The sequence below is a fragment of the Triticum dicoccoides genome, chromosome 3B (genome assembly GCF_002162155.2).
Source record: "Triticum dicoccoides isolate Atlit2015 ecotype Zavitan chromosome 3B, WEW_v2.0, whole genome shotgun sequence".
NCBI classification, from domain to species: domain Eukaryota; kingdom Viridiplantae; phylum Streptophyta; class Magnoliopsida; order Poales; family Poaceae; genus Triticum; species Triticum dicoccoides.
In genome coordinates this window covers 595045191-595064734 of record NC_041385.1, presented here as the reverse complement: position 1 = coordinate 595064734, position 19544 = coordinate 595045191, and the positions used below count along the sequence as shown (strand labels likewise).

Here is a 19544-nt window from a genome sequence, read left to right as displayed (position 1 = left end):
ATAGAACCTCACATTTTTCGCTTTAGGAAAGAGTTAAAGAATTTGGCATTTTTCGCTTTCGGAAAGAGAATTTCATATTTTCGAAAGAAGAGGTTGAATGTTTCCACCAGCTGGTACCTGGCCTTACCAACCCAGAGCACGCAATGGCCAGTGAATGAATGAACCATAAATAAAAAGAAAGAAAACCACACGTCAAAGGGATCTTGTGAATCCGTCGTACATACTGCACAACACAAAATCTCTCCAATAACAGTGGCCATTAATTTCTTACCATATATCCAACGCGGCTCTGGCGTTACGTGTCCTACACAACTCGCTCCCGTTTCCAGCTTGGAGGCCAGCCACCCAACGGCTAGTGCCCCCGTTCAATCTCGGCCGTCCGATCCCGCGCCCCGACCGTTGCGATCCGAGCCCTTACCGACCGTTGGAGGGAGCCAGCCGCTCCTCCTCCTCGCCCCCGCTCCGCGCAGAGGCCCACGCCGCCGCCCACCCCGACAGGCTCGGACCTTGCCCGTCCTCGTCCTATATCTCTCCTCCCCTCCTCCGGAACCCAGACCCCCAATCCCTCCAAGAACTCCCCCATCACGCCACCGATTGATCCGCCCACGGCACGAAAGCGCGAGGCAAAGGTCGATTCATAACTAGGCGAGGCGAGAAGAGTCGGAGGGTGAAGAGCTGCCGAGAAGGGTCGCCGTAGAGCTCGCCGGAACCCACCGTGGCTGCGCTCGCCGGCGGGGAAGAGGGCTCGCGGGTTGCGCGCTTCTTCTCCTCGGTGCTCTCGGGGATCTTTGGGCAAGGCGAGGAGGGGGACGCGATGGCCGCACGCGCGCACAACAACGTCGCTGCCGCTCAGCAGCAGAACAGAGGTGCGTGCGCCGACGGGATCCTGCCCTCCCTTTCTCCTCTTCTTCTTCTTCCTTTGGCGTTGTACGGTTCCCCTGGGTGGATTCTTTGCTGGTTCCTGGTTCTTGTTCTGGTCTCGGGAAAAGATGGGTTCTTGGGGGAAAGGATGGGTTTCTTTGGGGGGAAAGATGAGTTTCTTGAGGGTGTTCGTTTCGGCCCTGACGCCCTGTCTGGTTGGGGTGAATTCTTGATGTGTTTTTGTTTGTCCCGGACGATTTCTTGTGAAGATTGCGCTTCAAGCTTCCGATCCGTGGCTTTCTATGCGATTAATTGTTCAAGATTCTAATCCTCGTTTTTGGTCTGAATTGATTGCTGCTAGAGCAGCTTCCGACGCAAGATTCGACTCTGATGGCGATTTGATGTGGTTTGATTTGATCCACCTCCTCGCGACGGATCTGACTTCTTGTTTCTGCCGTGCAGCTTTAGGTGGTGGTGGTGGTGGTGGTGTCCCCGCCATGGGCAAGCAGCAGAAGGTGGCCATGGCAGGCAGGCCCGACCCCAAGAACACCCGCCGCGCCCTTGGCGACATCGGCAACTTCGAGGCCAACAACCGGCGCGCCCCCCTGGGCGACATCGCCAACGTCGTCAACGTCCGCGCGGCCGAAGGGTAAGCAACAAATCTATCCGTTTCGGTGCGATTTCCTCCTCTTCTTCTTCCTATGGAACTCCCGCTTACGTTGCGTTCTTAGAAACAGGAAGCCGCAGCCCCATGAGCCGGTGAACCGCCCCGTCACGAGGAACTTCGGCGCCCAGCTCCTCAAGAACGCGCAGGAGAAAGCAAAGGTACGTACGCACGCATGCCCTCCTCCCTCCTCATCCTGATTTGAATCATATCTGGTCTCGGTGCTGATCGGAGCGTCGCCTGGCTTTGGTTGCTGCAGAACCCGGTGGCGAGACCTGCGGTGAGGAGGGCTCATCATGTCAAGCCCGCCCCTCCTCCACCGGAGCACGTGATCGAGATCAGCTCCGACTCGGACGTGACCAAGTCGGAGGCCGGCAGCGTCAGCTCCGTCCGCAAGTACTCGAGGAAGAAGGTGGTCACCACCCTCAGCCACGTGCTCTCGGCGCGCTCCAAGGTACGCGCGTTCACCTGTGGACAGTCGAACACTTTGCTTCTTAGACCTTGTCTGATCTGATTCTGATCCACCATTGCAATGCCAGTTTGCAGCCGGAATCACCGAAGAGCCAGCGATCCAGGACATCGACAAGCTTGACGGCGACAACCAGCTCGCCGTCGTCGATTACATCGAAGATATCTACAAATTCTACAAAGTCGCCGAGGTAAAAACACGGGCTCCCTTATGCAGCAGTAGAGTACTAGAGTGTGCAAAAAAGCATTGTGATCTCCTGCCTGCCGGGTCTCTGAATCTGATGAAGGTGTTGTTTCCATCCATGCCCTGTTGACAGAACGAGTGCCGGGCCAAGGACTACATGGACTCCCAGGTGGAGATCAACGCCAAGATGAGGGGCATCCTCATCGACTGGATCCTGGAAGTGCACCAGAAGTTCGACCTGATGCCAGAGTCGCTGTATCTCACGGTGTATATCATCGACATGTACCTCTCGCTGCAGACCGTGCTCCGGCGGGAGCTGCAGCTGGTGGGCGTCTCCGCCCTCCTCATCGCCTGCAAGTACGAAGAGATTTGGGCTCCTGAGGTAAGTAAAAAGCTGAATCCATCCCTCTGCTTTTCTCCACTCACCAGTGTTCGTTCGTTCATTCATCGAGTCCACGTTTCTGATTGCTGGCTGGCTGTGTGCGTACGCTTGCAGGTGAATGATTTCATCTTGATCTCCGACAGCGCATACACCCGGGAGCAGATTCTGAAGATGGAGAAGGCCATCCTGAACATGCTGGAGTGGAACCTGACGGTGCCCACGCCCTACGTGTTCCTCGTCCGTTTCGCCAAGGCCGCCTCCTCCTCCGATCAGAAGAACGACAAGGAGGTAAAAGAACTTCACATTTACATAAGCAGCATGCAGATTCTTCAGATCAGCGAGTCTGTGTGCTGATTGATGTTTCCCTATTCTTCTCTTGGATGTGTGTCTGTGCAGATGGAGAACACCGTCTTCTTCTTCGCGGAGCTGGCGCTGCTGCAGTACGGTCTGGTCCAGTCCAAGCCCTCCATGGTCGCCGCCGCTGCTGTCTACGCCGCCAGGCTCACCCTGAAGAAAACCCCTCTGTGGACCGACACTCTGAAGCACCACACTGGCTTCACTGAAGCGCAGCTGATGTAAGCTACACTACTGAGTCTCTATTGTAGCCTTGAATCTGTGATTATTTCATTCAGGGGCACTGACTGATTTTGCGTGATGATTGGTTTCAGGGAGGCGGCCAAGATCCTGGTGGCCTCGCACTCCACGGCGCCTGACAGCAAGCTGAAGGTCGTCTACAAGAAGTACTCGAGCGAGAAGCTCGGAGGAGTCGCCCTGCGCCCGCCTGCGACCGACTTCTGCAAATGAGCTGCCCGCCTGTTTGTTGCTTTGGATCTGGACTTGGGAGTGCGATGGAAGGATTGTCTGACATTTCGCCGTGTTGATTGCTATTCGTTTCTTGCTTTTAGAAGAGTGCAAGGAGGGTTTGCTAAGAGTTTGTTGTTTGGTCGCAAGTCAGGCATATTATCTGACTTGTTGACAAGGATTTGTGTGATAAAAATACACCTTGGTCTTGGTGTATATATATGTCTTCTGAATGCTATCTACGACAGTTATTCAATTATTTGAATAATCTTTGGTGTCTCTGTCATTCTGAATTTCCTCCTAAAAATATGTTGTGTGAGATATTTAACTGTTGTTCAAAATCTGAACCAGAATTTCCTCCTAAAAATATGGTGTAACTGTTATTCAAAATATGACATCATAATTTCAAAATCTGAACCACAGTTGTTGTTTGCAATTTAGCACTTCATAATTTGAACTGGCCTTTTTCGGCACTGCAATTTACAAAATCTGCACATTAACTTTTTCTTCTCACAGGCACTTTACAATGTGCAATCAATTTCTTTTTTAGTCCTTCTGAACTTCCTCCTTATTTAACCAGCTTACATGAACCATATCTTGAACCATATTTGCACCTTCATAATTTGGAGCCTGCTCATAAAACTACTAACAGCCTGCTCATAAACACTGCTCATAAAACTGTTGATTCATGTCTTAGAGGTGGTTTGCGCATTAAAATTTTCTTATCATAAAAACTTCACAGTAGCCACTTTGCAGTGCAATGAAATCAAATGGCTGATTGAGTTCAGGACAATGAATTGAGATTACAAGCTAAAGGTGCAATGAAACCAAATGGCTGATTGAGTTCAGGACAATGAATTGAGATTATCCCCCACAAGCTAAAGTGAAACCAAATGGCTGATTGTGTTCAAGATGGTTGAATAGAGCAATGAAATCAATGGTTGAGATGATGCATTTCAAGCATCAGTTTTGGAACATTGCTGATCAAGTTCAGTACATCGCGACGCGCATACCATCTGCATCAATGAACTGAGATTATCATAGGAAGATCCACCCTTTTCGACAGCTCTGCCACAGACCTCTTTCCACTCAAGGGCACGCCTCCTTATCGCCTTGGTATTGTCCTCATCGCAGGCCATGAGCCTCTTAACAGCCCTTGCAATGTCCTGACTCCCAATCAGGCCATCCTTATCGGCCCATTCGCGCAGGGCCAGTCCAACCTTCCAGTCTTCAACAATTAGACGGCCATCAATCGGTTGATCAAAGAACAGTGGCAGAGCAAGCATGGGCACACCAGCAAAGACAGCTTCAAGTGTCGAGTTCATCCCACAATGTGTCAAGAAGCCCCCAACAGAAGGATGGCACAGAACCTTCAGCTGATCGCACCATGCCATTATCATGCCCCTGTCGGTGTCGCCGACAAGTTCTCGCACCCGGGAAGACTTTTCACGAAGAATCCATAAGAATCTGACACCGCTCGATGCAAGGCCTAATGCTATCTCATCAAGCTGGGAGGCTGACACAGAGAGGAAGCTGCCGAGGGAGACGTATAGCACCGAGTTCACGGGTTGAGAGTCCAGCCAGGTGAAGCAGTCTCCTGGACTGGTGGTAACTTCTCCATTGGACTTGGAATGCTGGTCTTCTAGTGTCATGTAGGGAATGCAGGGCCCAACTGGGAGAACTGGACATGGGAGTGCTGACCTTAGGGAGTTGATGACACCAGCCTCAAGCTCGTACATGGTGGTGAATAGGAGGCATTGCGCGTTCTTGATGCTAGAGACAGCTGCTAGGACATGGTTTACTGTTTTCTTGTTGTGAATTAAGGGCTCCAGATCAGACAAGGTTACTGAACTTGAAGCAAAGCCTGAGATATAGTGCTCAAGTCTCTTATCAGATTTATCTGCAGAAAAGAAAGGATGACTGAGCAATGCTGCAAGCTGCCATGTCCATTACTGAAATGAACAAACTATATCCACTATAACAATGACTATAAAAAAAATAAAATCACCCGAAATGAGAACCATGTGGTACAGTTAAAACAATACTCATATGCGATACCAATTTCTCAAGCTTGATCTATGGCTCAGTTCTAGCTATTTGGACGGCCTATAAAAAAACTGCATGCAGACCCTTGATAACTCAAGCTTGATCTATGGCTCAGTTCTATGGCTCAGTTCTGTTCATGAACTAGGGTCCTTGATAACTCTGCCAAAAATATACAGTAACATTTCACTGATTCAAGTGCCATTGCTTGACTGCTCCATTAATTATTTATGTGCACATCCCGACGTATTTCAAGTGATACGATGCGGGCCGGCAGCTGCATGTGCAAAGGGCCGACTGACGCGGAGCATGGTCCATAAACATTGCCAAACATGAAAATGACTAATTAATCACATGTACTCACTGAACTATAAATCAGATGGTAGTACATTCAGATCCAACACCTGATAGATGCAACAGCCAACAAATTGAATGAAATGTTGTTGGTTCCCCAATCAGTAACGTTAATGGTCCAGTAATCGGGAGCTTTATCAGCCTATCAGAAAATGCTTGGAAGAGGAACCTGACCTGTGGTGGCGCCGGCGGCCGGGGCGTGCTCGTCGACGAGGCGCGGCGGGAGGGACTCGAAGTGGTAGTAGGCGGAGAAGAAGGAGGCGGGCATGGGGAAGAGCGAGCAGACCGGGACGCCCCTCCGGTTGCCGACGCCCACGACCCAGGACACGTAGGTGTCCGCCACGAGGGCCGCGACGGGCGGGACCTCCCCCCCTTCCTCCTCACGGAGGCGGTCGAGCAGGAGCTCGAAGGGCGCCTCCATTTCGGTGGCGACGGCGTCGAGGAAGCCCGCGTGGTCGGCGGCGCGGCCGTGCTCGGAGGGGATGACGTTGGGGATGGCGTGCAGGCGGACGCCGGGCGGCGGCGGGGCGGAGGAGGAGGAGCGGAGCAGGCCGAGCCACTCCTCGGTGACGACGAAGGTGACCGCGGCGCCGCGCGCGGCCAGGAGGCGGGACAGGTTCATCATGGCGTTGACGTGGCCCCGGCCGGGGAACGGCACCGCCACAATGTGGCAGCGGCACGGCTCCGCGGCGGCGGCGGCCATCTCCGTGACGACTGACGAGTGTGTGTGGCTCTCGTCGCGCTGTCGCTGCCTACGCCGCAGACGATGTTTGTTTGGAGTGAGCAGAGCGCGCAGGTGCGGTGACTCTGGTGCTCGTGTCAGCCGCCAACGTGCGCGCGGAGGAATCTGCGGCGACGTGTAGCATCTTTTCTATTGGCCGGCCGGCCCGCGGGTAACCCCACACACGTGTACAGTACATCTTATACCTACGAACATCTTCGAGACACTGATTTCGGTTTGAAGGATTTTTTTAGGAAAGTTGTAGGAAATTTTTTATAGATGCATTTGGTGAACGCGTACAAAAATTTCGTAGTAATACTATTCATTGTCTATGTTTTTGACATATCTACACATCCACTCTAATCTTATTTTGTGCGTAGGAACGAGGCAAAACAATTCCTTAAAATGACAAGTCCCATTCTATCAAATTTCCGTATTACTCCTAATTCCTACATTTTGGTTTCCTTCAAACTGAGGCCCGTAAACAATGACAGAAGATTTTAATGTCACGCTCAATGCATTGCCGTGTCAACAGTGTGGACTATAGAGTGCGGTCTTTCAAAAACAAAGTAAAGAGTGCGCGCGAGGGGTCGCACACGCCACCAGTCGCGTTAGGCAAGTTATGCAGTGTTTAGCATCATGGTGGTGAACTGTCAAATTGTGGATTATGACAAGTCAACTACCAGCCTTGATATCGGTGCTCGCATTTTTCTGAAATTATTTCAGGCTTTTGGACGATGCTCGTTTAGTGGGAGAAGATGTTGTCTGTGATGACTTCATCAATCTCAAGATGATATGTCGGCTCAGTCTACCAGAGATGCTCATAGAGGTAGGGTGCACATGCTTTGCATTCATAAGGGTTGAAAGGATCGATATGGTTGACTAGAGGGGGAGAGGTGAATAGGCAACTAACAATTTTTAGCTTTTCTTGACCAAATAAAAATTAGCATCAAAATAGATTGTCTAGATGTGCAACTAGGTGAGCAACCTATATGACGCAACAACAACAAGCACACAAGCAAGCAAGGGATACAACACAATAAAAGCTTGCACAAGTAAAGGTAAGAGATAACCAAGAGTGGAGCCGGTGGAGACGAGGATGTATTACCGCAGTTCCTTCCCTTTGGGAGGAAGTACGTCTCCGTTAGAGCGGTGTGGAGGCACAATACTCCCCAAGAAGCCACTAGGATCACCTATTCTTCTCACGCACTCACACAAATGCGAGATGCAGTGATTCCACTATTGGTGCCCTTGAAGGCGGCAACCGAACCTTTACAAATAAGGTTGGGGCTATCCCCACAACATAATTGGAGGCTCCCAACGGCACCACGAAGCTTCACCACAATGGAATATGGCTCCGAGGTGACCTCAACAGTCTAGGATGCTCAAACACCAAGGAGTAACAAGATCCACAAGAGATTAGTGGGGGGAATCGAATTTCTCTTGGTGGAAGTGTAGATTGAGGCCTTCTCAACCAAACCCTAGAAAATCAACAAGTTTGATTGGCTAGGGAGAGAGATCGGGTGAAAATGAAGGTTTGAGCAACAATGGAGCTTGGGGAGGGAAGAGGTGGTCTTCTTGGGGAAGAAGACCCCCTTTATATAGTGGGGGAAAAGATCCAATTGTTATCCCCTCTCTCAGCCCGCGCGACGCGGTACTACCGTTGCAGGGTGCGGTACTACCGCTTGCGTGGTAGTGACCAGATGAGGGCATGTTGCACAGGGCAACGAGCGGTAGAACCGCCGGAGCGGTACTATCGCGCGCCCCTATGGTACTACCGTAAGGCAGGTATCAATTGGCACTGGAAATGCATAGAAGTAATAAATTACTTCCGTAACAACTTCCGCTGAGGTTGGAACTGTGAAAAAATACGGCACTGTAGTACCGGACAGACGTCGCGGTATTATCGCGTGAAGGTGGATGTAAACAATTACACCCGCGCCTACTTCCGCATGCATCAGTGTCAGGGCTGGAGGCAGCGGTACTACCGCTCACAAGGAGCGGTACTACCGCTGGCCCCTGTGGTACTACCGCTCCCTTGAGCAGTACTACCGCACGCCACAAGGTCTTTAGCACTTGGCTGCCTTCATATCGCAGACACATGGATAAACGGACGGTGCTCCATCGAAGCGAAGGAAAGGTGGTGCAAAGGAACAGATGTGTACATGTTGATTCCACCCTAACCTTTCTGAAGCGGACTCCCTCTTAATAGTACGGCTTTCCTACGACCCAAATCCACCAAAAAGAAACATAGAGAACAACCGTCTTCGATAGGCTCTGAGGGGCACCGAATCGTCTTGTGCCTAGACATGAGATATTTGAAATGCTCAATGCACACAATTAGTCCACAAATGCATTGTCATCAATCACCAAAACCACTTAGGGAGAAATATGCCCTTACAATCTCCCCCTTTTTGGTGGGTTGATGACAATACGTGATTTGCACATAGAGATATATAATTAGCATAAGCAAACCCAAAATCTATAAAATATAGACAAGCTCCCCCTAGATGTGTGCATTCTATAGATATGCTTTGGACTGCAAAACACACACACACTAGGATCAACACTCCCCCTATATTTTGTAGACAATGCAATCCTTGCAACAAGGTAAGTGACACTAAGCATGGAAGCAAGGTATAGCAAGTGAGCATGCAGATAAGGGCACAAGACAAAATAAACTCACAAGCTACTAATCATACTTGACAATAAAAGGATAAGAGTGATGGCATATCTCTCACACCATATGATAAAATAAGTCTCCTGGTCTCACACGCACACAACACAAACCAAAGCAATGACGAAGGTTCAACGAAAGCAAGGATACAAATCAAAGTACTCGCAAATCCTACTCTCTCTCCCCCTTTGGCATCAAGACCCCAAAAAGGCAGAGAGGACACCTAAGACACAGGTGGTAGCTCCCACTGTAGTGAACACCCAACAATCTCCTCCTCTGAAGCAGCAGGAATGGACTCCTCATGTAACTCAACCCACTGATAGCCCTTCTTATTCATCCAAGCAGCCTCAGGTGTGATGGTCTTCTCAGACCCACTCGAGAAGTGCTCGCCAAGCTTCGTCAAAATGTGCTTGTCGCACTGGCAACTCTCCTTGTGAGCAACGTGAATCTGATACTGCCCCTTGGCCTGCATGCAGAACAAATTCTTCACCCTGTCTTTGAGCTTCGAAGCCCAAGATGGCTCAGCAGAGGGAGGCTCATACTCCTCAAAAATGTCCTCCTCCTCCTCCTCCTCTGCAATCTCATCTTCATCAACATCCATGCGGGCAACCCGCTTCAGCCCGGGTAGTAGTGTTAGCCTGCTCGTTCTTCTGTCGTAGCTTAATGGGCTCATGGTGAAACCAGTTGGGAGCATGAAACTCCTCACCCGGAAAGAGCTTCTCCCAAGTCTTCTGAATCAAGAGGTGCAAATAGGGTCCATAGATGGGAACCTTACGATGGAACACAGCAGACCGAAGCTCACACCACATGATGTGAGAAACATCAAGTGGTCCAAGTTGTTGAAGACACGCATCTTCACAAATAAGCATAATGTCCACAAGATATGAATGCACCGTGTCCTTGTCACCCATGCGAGGAAAAAGAGAGTTGCGAAAGATCCAGTGCATGATGTCGAGAAATGGATTCAACACATAAGACTTCTTGCCATTGGGTAAAGTCTTCTCAACCAGGAATGGTTGAAGCTTGTTCTTGGAAGCAGACTCTGGGTTGGCATGCAGACGGATACCAACAGGCTCATCTAGCCCCTCATCACGAACGTGCAACAGATCCATGAACTCCTTCCACTCAGTAGTCATCTTCTTTCAATTTGTCATCCAAGTCATGCTCCGCTTCACATCCGAGTGGAAGTGGACAGAAGAAAAAAACCGAGCCACAATCTCCAGGTCATAGTCAAGGTGGAACGAGATGATCTCCTCAATACCAAACTGCTCCACCAAATCCATAGGCTCACCAAAATATGCCTGGTTCTTCCTCAGATGCTCCATGTCAATACACTGAACGGGTACGTAGATGTTCTGCTCGGCCTTGATCACATCTAGGAAGATGAGATTTTGTTGCTTGGTCCAAAACAAGTCATCGCTCCTTACCTGTTCCCGAGGCTTTATGTAGGTGTTGAGCTTCCTCCAAATCTGAAACTCTGCTAGAGGCATGTCTTCCAAGCTGACAACTGGCTCCTTGATCTTGGTGGCTGTTGTCTCAAAGTTGCGTTGCGGGGCATTGGACCCCTCAGGAGCTTCTTGGTTGCGAAGACGCTTCGAGCTCGTATGACGGATGGGATTCGAGCACCTAACAACGGAATCGGAGGCACCAGCTATGACACACAACACAAACACACGAGAAGAGCGAGAAGGATTATTGCAAAGACCAAGGCCAAAAAAAAACGAGACAAATAGAAATGAGATTGGATGTGACAAAACAAAATACTTTTAAGTCAAGCGGTAATACTGTAACTGGGCACGAAAGTAAAATTTTGAAGGAAATATGCCCTAGAGGCAATAATAAAGTTGTTATTTTATATTTCCTTATTCATGATAAATGTTTATTATTCATGCTAGAATTGTATTAACCGGAAACTTGATACATGTGTGAATACATAGACAAAACACCGTGTCCCTAGTATGCCTCACTAGACTAGCTCGTTGATCAAAGATGGTTAAGTTTCCTAGCCATGGACATGAATTGTCATTTGATGAACAAGATCACATCATTAGTGGACTGATGTGATGGACAAGACCCATCCGTTAGCTTGGCATAATGATTGTTTAGTTTTATTGCTACTGATTTCTTCATGTCAAATACATATTCCTCCGACTATGCGATTATGCAACTTCCGGACACCAGAGGAATGCCTTGTGTGCTATCAAACATCACAACATAACTGGGTGATTATAAAGATGTTGTACATGTATCTCCGAAGGTGTTTGTTGGGTTGGCATAGATCGAGATTAGGATTTGTCACTTCGAGTATCGGAGAGGTATCTCTTGGCCCTCTCGGTAATGCACATCATATGAAGCCTTGCAAGAAATGTGACTAATGAGTTAGTTGCAGGATGATGCATTACAGAACGAGTAAAGAGACTTGCCAGTAACGAAATTGAACTAGGTATGAAGATACGGATGATCGAATCTTGGGCAAGTAACATACCGGTGACAAAGGGAATAACGTATGTTGACATTGTGATTCGACCGATAAAGATCTTTATAGAATATGTTGGAACCAATATGAGCATCTAGGTTCCGCTATTTGTTATTGACCGGAGAGGTGTCTCGGCCATGTCTACATAGTTCTTGAACTCGTAGGGTCCGCACACTTAACGTTTGATGACGATATGTATTATATGAGTTATGTGTTTTGGTGACCGAAGGTTGTTCGGATTCCGGGATGAGACCACAGACATGACGAGGAGTCTCGAAATGGTCGACAGGTAAAGATTTATATATTGGAAGGTTATATTCGGACACCGGAATGGTTCTGGAGTGGTTCGGGTATTTTTCGGAGTACCAAGGGGTTACCGGACCCCCCCGGGAAAGTTAATGGGCCATTGGGGAGAGGAGAGGCAGGCCACGAGGAGGTGGCGCGCGCCCCCCATGGGGTGTCCGAATTGGACTAGGGGAGGGGGCGCGGCCCTCGTTTCCCTCTCCCTCCCTTTCTTTCCCTTTCCCCCCTCCATTGGAAGGAAGGGGGGAGCTGACTAGGAGTGGGAGTCCTAGTAGGACTCCCCCCACTTGGCGCCCCCCCTAGGGCCGGCCTCCCCCCTCTCCTCCTTTATATACGGGGGCAGGGGGCACCCCAAAGCACATCAATTGTCTTAGTCGTGTGCAGTGCCCCCCTCCACAGGTTACTCCTCCGGTCATATTATCGTAGTGCTTAGGCAAAGCCCTGTGTAGATCACATCACCAACACCATCACCACGCCGTCGTGCTGACGGAACTCGTCTACTCCATCGACACTCTGCTGGATCAAGAGTTCGAGGGATGTCATCGGGCTGAACGTGTGCAAAACTCGGAGGTGTCGTACGTTCGGTACTTGATCGGTTGATTCGAGAAGACGTTTGACTACATCAACCGTGTTAAGTTAATGATTCCACTTTCGGTCTACGAGGGTACGTGGACACACTCTCCCCCTCTCGTTGCTATGCATCTCCTAGATAGATCTTGCATGAGCGCAGGAATTTTTTTGAAATTGCATGCTACGTTTCCCAACAATGACATCCAAGCCAGGTCTATGCGTAGATGATATGCACGAGTAGAACACAAAGAGTTGTGGGTGGTGATCGTCATACTGCTTACCACCAATGTCTTATTTTGATTCGACGGTATTGTTGGATGAAGCGGCCTGGACCAACCTTACATGGCCGCGTTCATGAGACCAGTTCCACCGACAGACATGCAACTAGTTTTGCATAAAGGTGGCTGGCGGGTGTCTGTTTCTCCAACTTTAGTTGAATCGAATTTGACTGCGGCTGGTCCTTGTGAAGGTTAAAACAACAAACTTGATAAATAACCGTTCTGGTTTTTGTGCCGTTGGTTTGTACGGTTGATGCTAGAAGCCCATAGCAGCCACATAAAACTTGCAACAAATAAAGTAGATGACGTCTAACTTGTTTTTGCAGGGCATGTTGTGATGTGATATGGTCAAGACATGAGGTGATATAAGTTGTTGTATGAGATGATCATGTTTTGTAAAAGTTATCGGCAACTGGCAGGAGGCCTTATGGTTGTCACTTTATTGTATGAAATACAAACACCATGTAATTGCTTTACTTTATCACTAAGCATAGCGATAGTCGTAGAAGCAATAGTTGGCGAGATGAAAATGATGCTACGATGGAGATCAAGGTGTCAAGCCGGTGACGATGGAGATCATGACGTTGCTTTGGTGATGGAGATCAAACGCACACCATGATGACGGCCATATCATGTCACATATTTTGATTGGATGTGATGTTTATCTTTATGCATCTTATTTTGCTTAATTAGTACGGCGGTAGCATTATAGGATGATCCCTTACTAAAATTTCAAGGTATAAGTGTTCTCCCCGAGTATGAACCGTTGCGAAAGTTCTTCGTGTTGAGACACCACGTGATGATCGAGTGTGATAAGCTCTACGTTTAAATACAATGGATGCAAGCCAGTTTTACACATGCGGAATACTCGGGTTAAACTTGACGAGCCTAGCATATACAGATATGGCCTCGAAACACTGGAGACCAAAAGGTCGAACATGAATCATATAGTGGATATGATCAACATAGAGATATTCACCATTGAAAACTACTCCATCTCACGTGATGATCGGACATGGTTTAGTGGATTTGGATCACGTATCATTTAGATGACTTGAGGGATGTCTATCTAAGTGGGAGTTCTTAAGTAATATGATTAATTGAACTTAATTTATCATGAACTTAGTCCTGACAGTTTTTGCATATTTATGTTTTAGATCAATGGCCCGTGCTACTGTTCCCTTGAACTTTTGATATGTTCCTAGAGAAAAATAAGTTGAAAGATGATAGTAGTAATGATGCGTACTGGGTCCACGATCTGAGGATTATCCTCATTGCTGCACAAAAAAATTGTGTCCTTGATGCACCGCTAGGTGATAGAGCTATTGCAGGAGCAGATGCAGATGTTATGAATGTTTCACAAGCTCGATATGATGACTGCTTGATAGTTTAGTGCACCATGCTTTACGTCATAGAACTGGGACTTCAAAAACGTTTTGAACGCAACAGAGCATATGAGATGTTCCAAGAGCTGAAATTGGTATTTCAGACTCATGCCCGTGTCGAAAGTATGAGACCTCTGACAAGTACTTTGCCAACAAGATGGAGGAGAATAGCTCAGTTAGTGAGCATGTGCTCAGAATGTCTGGGCACTATACTCACTTGAATCAAGTGGGAGTTAATCTTCTAGATAAGATAGTGATTGACAGAGTTCTGTGATACGTCTCCAATGTATGTACTTTTCCAAACACTTTTTCCCTTGTTTTGGACTCTAACTTGCATGATTTGAATGAAACTAACCCGGACTAACGCTGTTTTCAGCAGAACTACCATGGTGTTATTTTTGTGCAAAAACAAAAGTTCTCGGAATGACATGAAAATCCACGGAGATAACTTTTGGAAAATATAAAAAATACTGGAAAAATATGAAGGCCAGGGGGCCCACACCCTGTCCACGAGGGTGGGGGGCGCCCCCCTCCCTGTTGGAAATATGCCCTAGAGGCAATAATAAAAGTATTATTATATTTCATTGTTCATGATAATTGTCTTTTATTCATGCTATAACTGTATTATCCGGAAATCGTAATACACGTGTGAATACATAGACCTCAATATGTCCCTAGTGAGCCTCTAGTTGACCAGCTCGTTGTGATCAACAGATAGTCATGATTTCCTGGCTATGGACATTGGATGTCGTTGATAACGGGATCACATCATTAGGAGAATGATGTGATGGACAAGACCCAATCCTAAGCATAGCACAAAGGTCGTTTAGTTCGTTTGCTAGAGCTTTGCCAATGTCAAGTATCTCTTCCTTAGACCATGAGATCGTGTAACTCCCGGATACCGTAGGAGTGCCTTGGGTGTATCAAACATCACAACGTAACTGGGTGACTATAAAGGTGCATTACAGGTATCTCCGAAACTGGCTGTTGGGTTGACACGGATCGAGACTGGGATTTGTCACTCCGTATGACGGAGAGGTATCTCTGGGCCCACTCGGTAATGCATCATCATAATGAGCTCAAGGTGACCAAAGTGTTGGCCACGAGATCATGCATTACGGTACGAGTAAAGTGACTTGCCGGTAACGAGACTGAACAAGGTATTGGGATACCGACGATCGAGTCTCGGGCAAGTAACGTACCAATTGACAAAGGGAATTGTATACAGGGTTTGATCGAATCCTCGACATTGTGGTTCATCCGATGACAACATCGAGAAGCATGTGGGAGCCAACATGGGTATCCAGATCCCGCTGTTGGTTATTGACCGGAGAACGTCTCGGTCATGTCTACATGTCTCCCGAACCCGTAGGGTCTACACACTTAAGGTTCGATGACGCTAGGGTTATAAAGGAAGTTTGTATGTGGTTACCGAATGTTGTTCGGAGTCCCGGATGAGATCCCGGACGTCACGAGGAGTTCCGGAATGGTCCGGAGGTAAAGATTTATATATGGGAAGTCCTATTTTGGCCACCGGAAAATGTTCGGGATTTTTCGGTATTGTACCGGGAAGGTTCTAGAAGGTTCCGGAGTGGGGCCCACCTGCATGGGGGGACCCACATGAATGTGAGTAGTGTGGGAAAGGCCCCACACCCCTGGTCAAGGCGCACCAAGATCCCCCCTTAGAAGGAATAAGATCATATCCCGAAGGGATAAGATCAAGATCCCTAAAAAGGGGGGATAACAATCGGTGGGGAAGGAAATGATGGGATTTCTTTCCTCCCACCTTGGCCAACGCCCCAATGGACTTGGAGGGAAAGAAACCAGCCCCTCCACCCCTATATATAGTGGGGAGGCGCATGGGAGCTTAACACAAGCCAAGGCGCAGCCCCTCCCCTCCCCAACACCTCTCCTCCTCCGTATATGCTTGGCGAAGCCCTGTCGGAGTACTGCTGCACCAACTACACCACGCCGTCGTGCTGCCGTTGGAGCAATCTTCCTCAACCTCTCCTTCCCCCTTGCTGGATCAAGAAGGAGGAGACGTCTCCCGTCCCGTACGTGTGTTGAACGCGGAGGTGCTGTCCGTTCAGCACTTGGACATCGGTGATCCGAATCACGTTCGAGTACGACTCCATCAACACCATCCCCTTGGCTAGCTTCCGCTCGTGATCTACAAGTGGTATGTAGATGCAAACTCTCTCCCTTGACTCGTTTCTTAGATGAACTCATAGATGGATCTTGGTGAAACCGTAGGAAAAATTTTAATTTTCTGCAACGTTCCCCAACAGTGGCATCATGAGCTAGGTCTATGCGTAGTTCTCTTTGCACGAGTAGAACACAATTTTGTTGTGGGCGTGGATTTTGTCATCTTACTTGCCTCTACTAGTCTTTTCTTGCTTCGGCGGTATTGTGGGATGAAGCGGCCCGGACCAACCTTACACGTACGCTTACGTGAGACCGGTTCCACCGACTGACATGCACTAGTTGCATAAGGTGGCTGGCGGGTGTCTGTCTCTCCCACTTTAGTTGGAGCGGATTCGATGAAAAGGGCCCTTATGAAGGGTAAATAGAAGTTGACAAAATCACGTTGTGGTTATTCGTAGGTAAGAAAACGTTCTTGCTAGAACCCAATTGCAGCCACGTAAAAGATGCAACAACAATTAGAGGACGTCTAACTTGTTTTTGCAGCGATTGATCATGTGATGTGATATGGCCAGAAGTTGTGATGAATGATGAATTGTGATGTATGAGATCATGTTCTTTGTAATAGGATTCACGACTTGCATGTCGATGAGTATGACAACTGGCAGGAGCCATAGGAGTTGTCTTTATTTTTTGTATGACCTGCGTGTCATTGAAGAACGCCATGTAACTCACTTTACTTTATTGCTAAACGCGTTAGCCATAGAAGTAGAAGTAGTCGTTGGCGTGACAACTTCATGAAGACACGATGATGGAGATCATGATGATGGAGATCATGGTGTCAAGCCGGTGACAAGATGATCATGGAGCCCCGAAGATGAAGATCAATGGAGCTATATGATATTGGCCATATCATGTCACAACTATATAATTGCATGTGATGTTTATTATGTTTATGCATCTTGTTTACTTAGGACGACGGTAGTAAATAAGATGATCCCTTACAAAAATTTCAAGAAGTGTTCTCCCCTAACTGTGCACCGTTGCTACAGTTCGTCGCTTCTAAGCACCACGTGATGATCGGGTGTGATGGATTCTTACGTTCACATACAACGGGTGTAAGACAGTTTTACACAGAGAAAACACTTAGGGTTAACTTGACGAGCCTAGCATGTGCAGACATGGCCTCAGAACACGGAGACCGAAAGGTCGAACACGAGTCGTATGGAAGATACGATCAACATGAGAATGTTCACCGACGATGACTAGTCCGTCTCACGTGATGATCGGACACGGCCTAGTCGACTCGGATCGTGTAACACTTTGATGACTAAAGGGATGTCTAATCTGAGTGGGAGTTCATAATTTGATTAGAACTTAATTATCATGAACTTAGTCTAAAACCTTTGCAAATATGTCTTGTAGATCAAATGGCCAACGCTCATGTCAACATGAACTTCAACGCGTTCCTAGAGAAAACCAAGCTGAAAGATGATGGCATCAACTATACGGACTGGGTCCGGAACCTGAGGATCATCCTCATAGCTGCCAGGAAACAATATGTCCTAGAAGGACCGCTAGGTGACGCTCCCGTCCCAGAGAACCAAGACATTATGAATGCTTGGCAAACTCGCACTGATGATTACTCCCTCGTTCAGTGCGGCATGCTTTACAGCTCAGAACCGGGGCTCCAAAAGCGTTTTGAGCATCACGGAGCATATGAGATGTTCGAAGAGCTGAAACTAGTTTTCCAAGCTCATGCCCGGGTCGAGAGATATGATGTCTCCGACAAGTTCTACAGTTGTAAGATGGAGGAAAACAGTTCTGTCAGTGAGAACATCCTGAAGATGTCTGGGTTGCACAACCGTATGACCCAGCTGAACATTAACCTCCCAGATAAGGCGGTCATTGACAGAATCCTCCAGTCGCTCCCACCAAGCTACAAGAGCTTTGTGATGAACTACAACATGCAGGGGATGGAAAAGACCATTCCTGAAGTGTTCTCGATGCTGAAGTCAGCAGAGGCTGAAATCAAGAAAGAACATCAAGTGTTGATGGTCAATAAGACCACTAAGTTCAAGAAGGGCAAGGGTAAGAAGAACTTCAAGAAGGACGACAAGGAGGTTGCCGCGCCTGGTAAGCCAGTTACCGGGAAGAAGTCAAAGAATGGACCTAAGCCTGAGACTGAGTGCTTTTATTGCAAGGGGAAGGGTCACTGGAAGCGGAACTGCCCCAAATACTTAGCAGATAAGAAGGCCGGCAAAACCAAAGGTATATTTGATATACATGTAATTGATGTGTACCTTACCAGTACTCGTAGTAACTCCTGGGTATTTGATACCGGTGCCGTTGCTCATATTTGTAACTCACAGCAGGAGCTGCAGAATAAACGGAGACTGGCGAAGGACGAGGTGACGATGCGCGTCGGGAATGGTTCCAGAGTCGATGTGATCGCCGTCGGCACGCTGCCTCTACATTTACCTACGGGATTAGTTTTGAACCTTAATAATTGTTATTTAGTGCCAAGTTTGAGCATGAACATTGTATCTGGATCTCGTTTAATATGAGATGGCTACTCATTTAAGTCTGAGAATAATGGTTGTTCGATTTATATGAGAGATATGTTTTATGGTCATGCTCCGATGGTCAATGGTTTATTCTTAATGAATCTCGAGCGTAATATTACACATGTTCATAGTGTAGATGCCAAAAGATGTAAAATTGATAACGATAGTCCCACATACTTGTGGCACTGCCGCCTTGGTCACATTGGTGTCAAGCGCATGAAGAAGCTCCATGCCGATGGACTTTTAGAGTCTCTTGATTATGAATCGTTTGACACGTGCGAACCATGCCTCATGGGCAAGATGACCAAGACTCCGTTCTCCGGAACAATGGAGCGAGCAACCAACTTATTGGAAATCATACATACCGATGTGTGCGGTCCAATGAGCGTTGAGGCTCACGGAGGATATCGTTATGTTCTCACTCTCATTGATGACTTAAGTAGATATGGGTATGTCTACTTAATGAAACACAAGTCTGAGACCTTTGAAAAGTTCAAGGAATTTCAGAATGAGGTGGAGAATCAACGTGACCGAAAGATAAAGTGCCTACGATCAGATCGTGGAGGAGAATATTTAAGTCATGAATTTGGCACACACTTAAGGAAATATGGAATCGTTTCACAACTCACGCCGCCTGGAACACCTCAGCGAAACGGTGTGTCCGAACG

General features: G+C 47.8%; 2 protein-coding genes across 3 annotated transcripts; one reads left to right on the top strand and one right to left on the bottom strand.

Moving 5' to 3' along the window:
- Positions 1-530: 530 nt before the first annotated feature.
- On the top strand, positions 531-3630 carry LOC119277319 (cyclin-B1-1-like). 2 transcript variants are annotated; one of them, XM_037558588.1, is made up of 9 exons: positions 531-866; positions 1324-1510; positions 1599-1686; positions 1785-1979; positions 2065-2184; positions 2311-2559; positions 2674-2847; positions 2956-3134; positions 3228-3630. In XM_037558588.1, exons 1-9 carry the CDS (start codon positions 815-817, stop codon positions 3361-3363), a joined length of 1380 nt encoding a protein of 459 aa, XP_037414485.1. In that variant the 5' UTR covers positions 531-814; the 3' UTR covers positions 3364-3630. The 2 variants fall into 2 exon arrangements, with proteins under 2 accessions (XP_037414485.1, XP_037414484.1); XM_037558587.1 differs by having other exon boundaries at positions 1593-1686.
- A 409-nt stretch (positions 3631-4039) lies between these two features.
- Positions 4040-6579, bottom strand: LOC119277318 (UDP-glycosyltransferase 87A2-like). Its single transcript, XM_037558586.1, has 2 exons — positions 5932-6579; positions 4040-5260 (listed from the first exon to the last, which is right to left on the bottom strand). The coding sequence occupies exons 1-2, from the start codon at positions 6458-6460 to the stop codon at positions 4317-4319; spliced, it is 1473 nt and encodes a 490-aa protein (XP_037414483.1). The 5' UTR covers positions 6461-6579; the 3' UTR covers positions 4040-4316.
- Between the last annotated feature and the right edge of the window lie 12965 nt (positions 6580-19544).

What these genes read in the sequence shown, in the direction of transcription:
- LOC119277318 (XM_037558586.1), bottom strand. Translation starts at nt 6,460, where the DNA reads ATGGCCGCCGCCGCCGCGGAGCCGTGCCGCTGCCACATTGTGGCGGTG. An exon ending in GGCCGCCGGCGCCACCACAG is followed by an intron (nt 5,261 to 5,931) that starts GTCAGGTTCCTC and finishes TCTTTTCTGCAG; the next exon opens with ATAAATCTGATAAGAGACTT.
- LOC119277319 (XM_037558587.1), top strand. Translation starts at nt 815, where the DNA reads ATGGCCGCACGCGCGCACAACAACGTCGCTGCCGCTCAGCAGCAGAAC. An exon ending in AAGAGATTTGGGCTCCTGAG is followed by an intron (nt 2,560 to 2,673) that starts GTAAGTAAAAAG and finishes GTACGCTTGCAG; the next exon opens with GTGAATGATTTCATCTTGAT. An exon ending in TTCACTGAAGCGCAGCTGAT is followed by an intron (nt 3,135 to 3,227) that starts GTAAGCTACACT and finishes GATTGGTTTCAG; the next exon opens with GGAGGCGGCCAAGATCCTGG.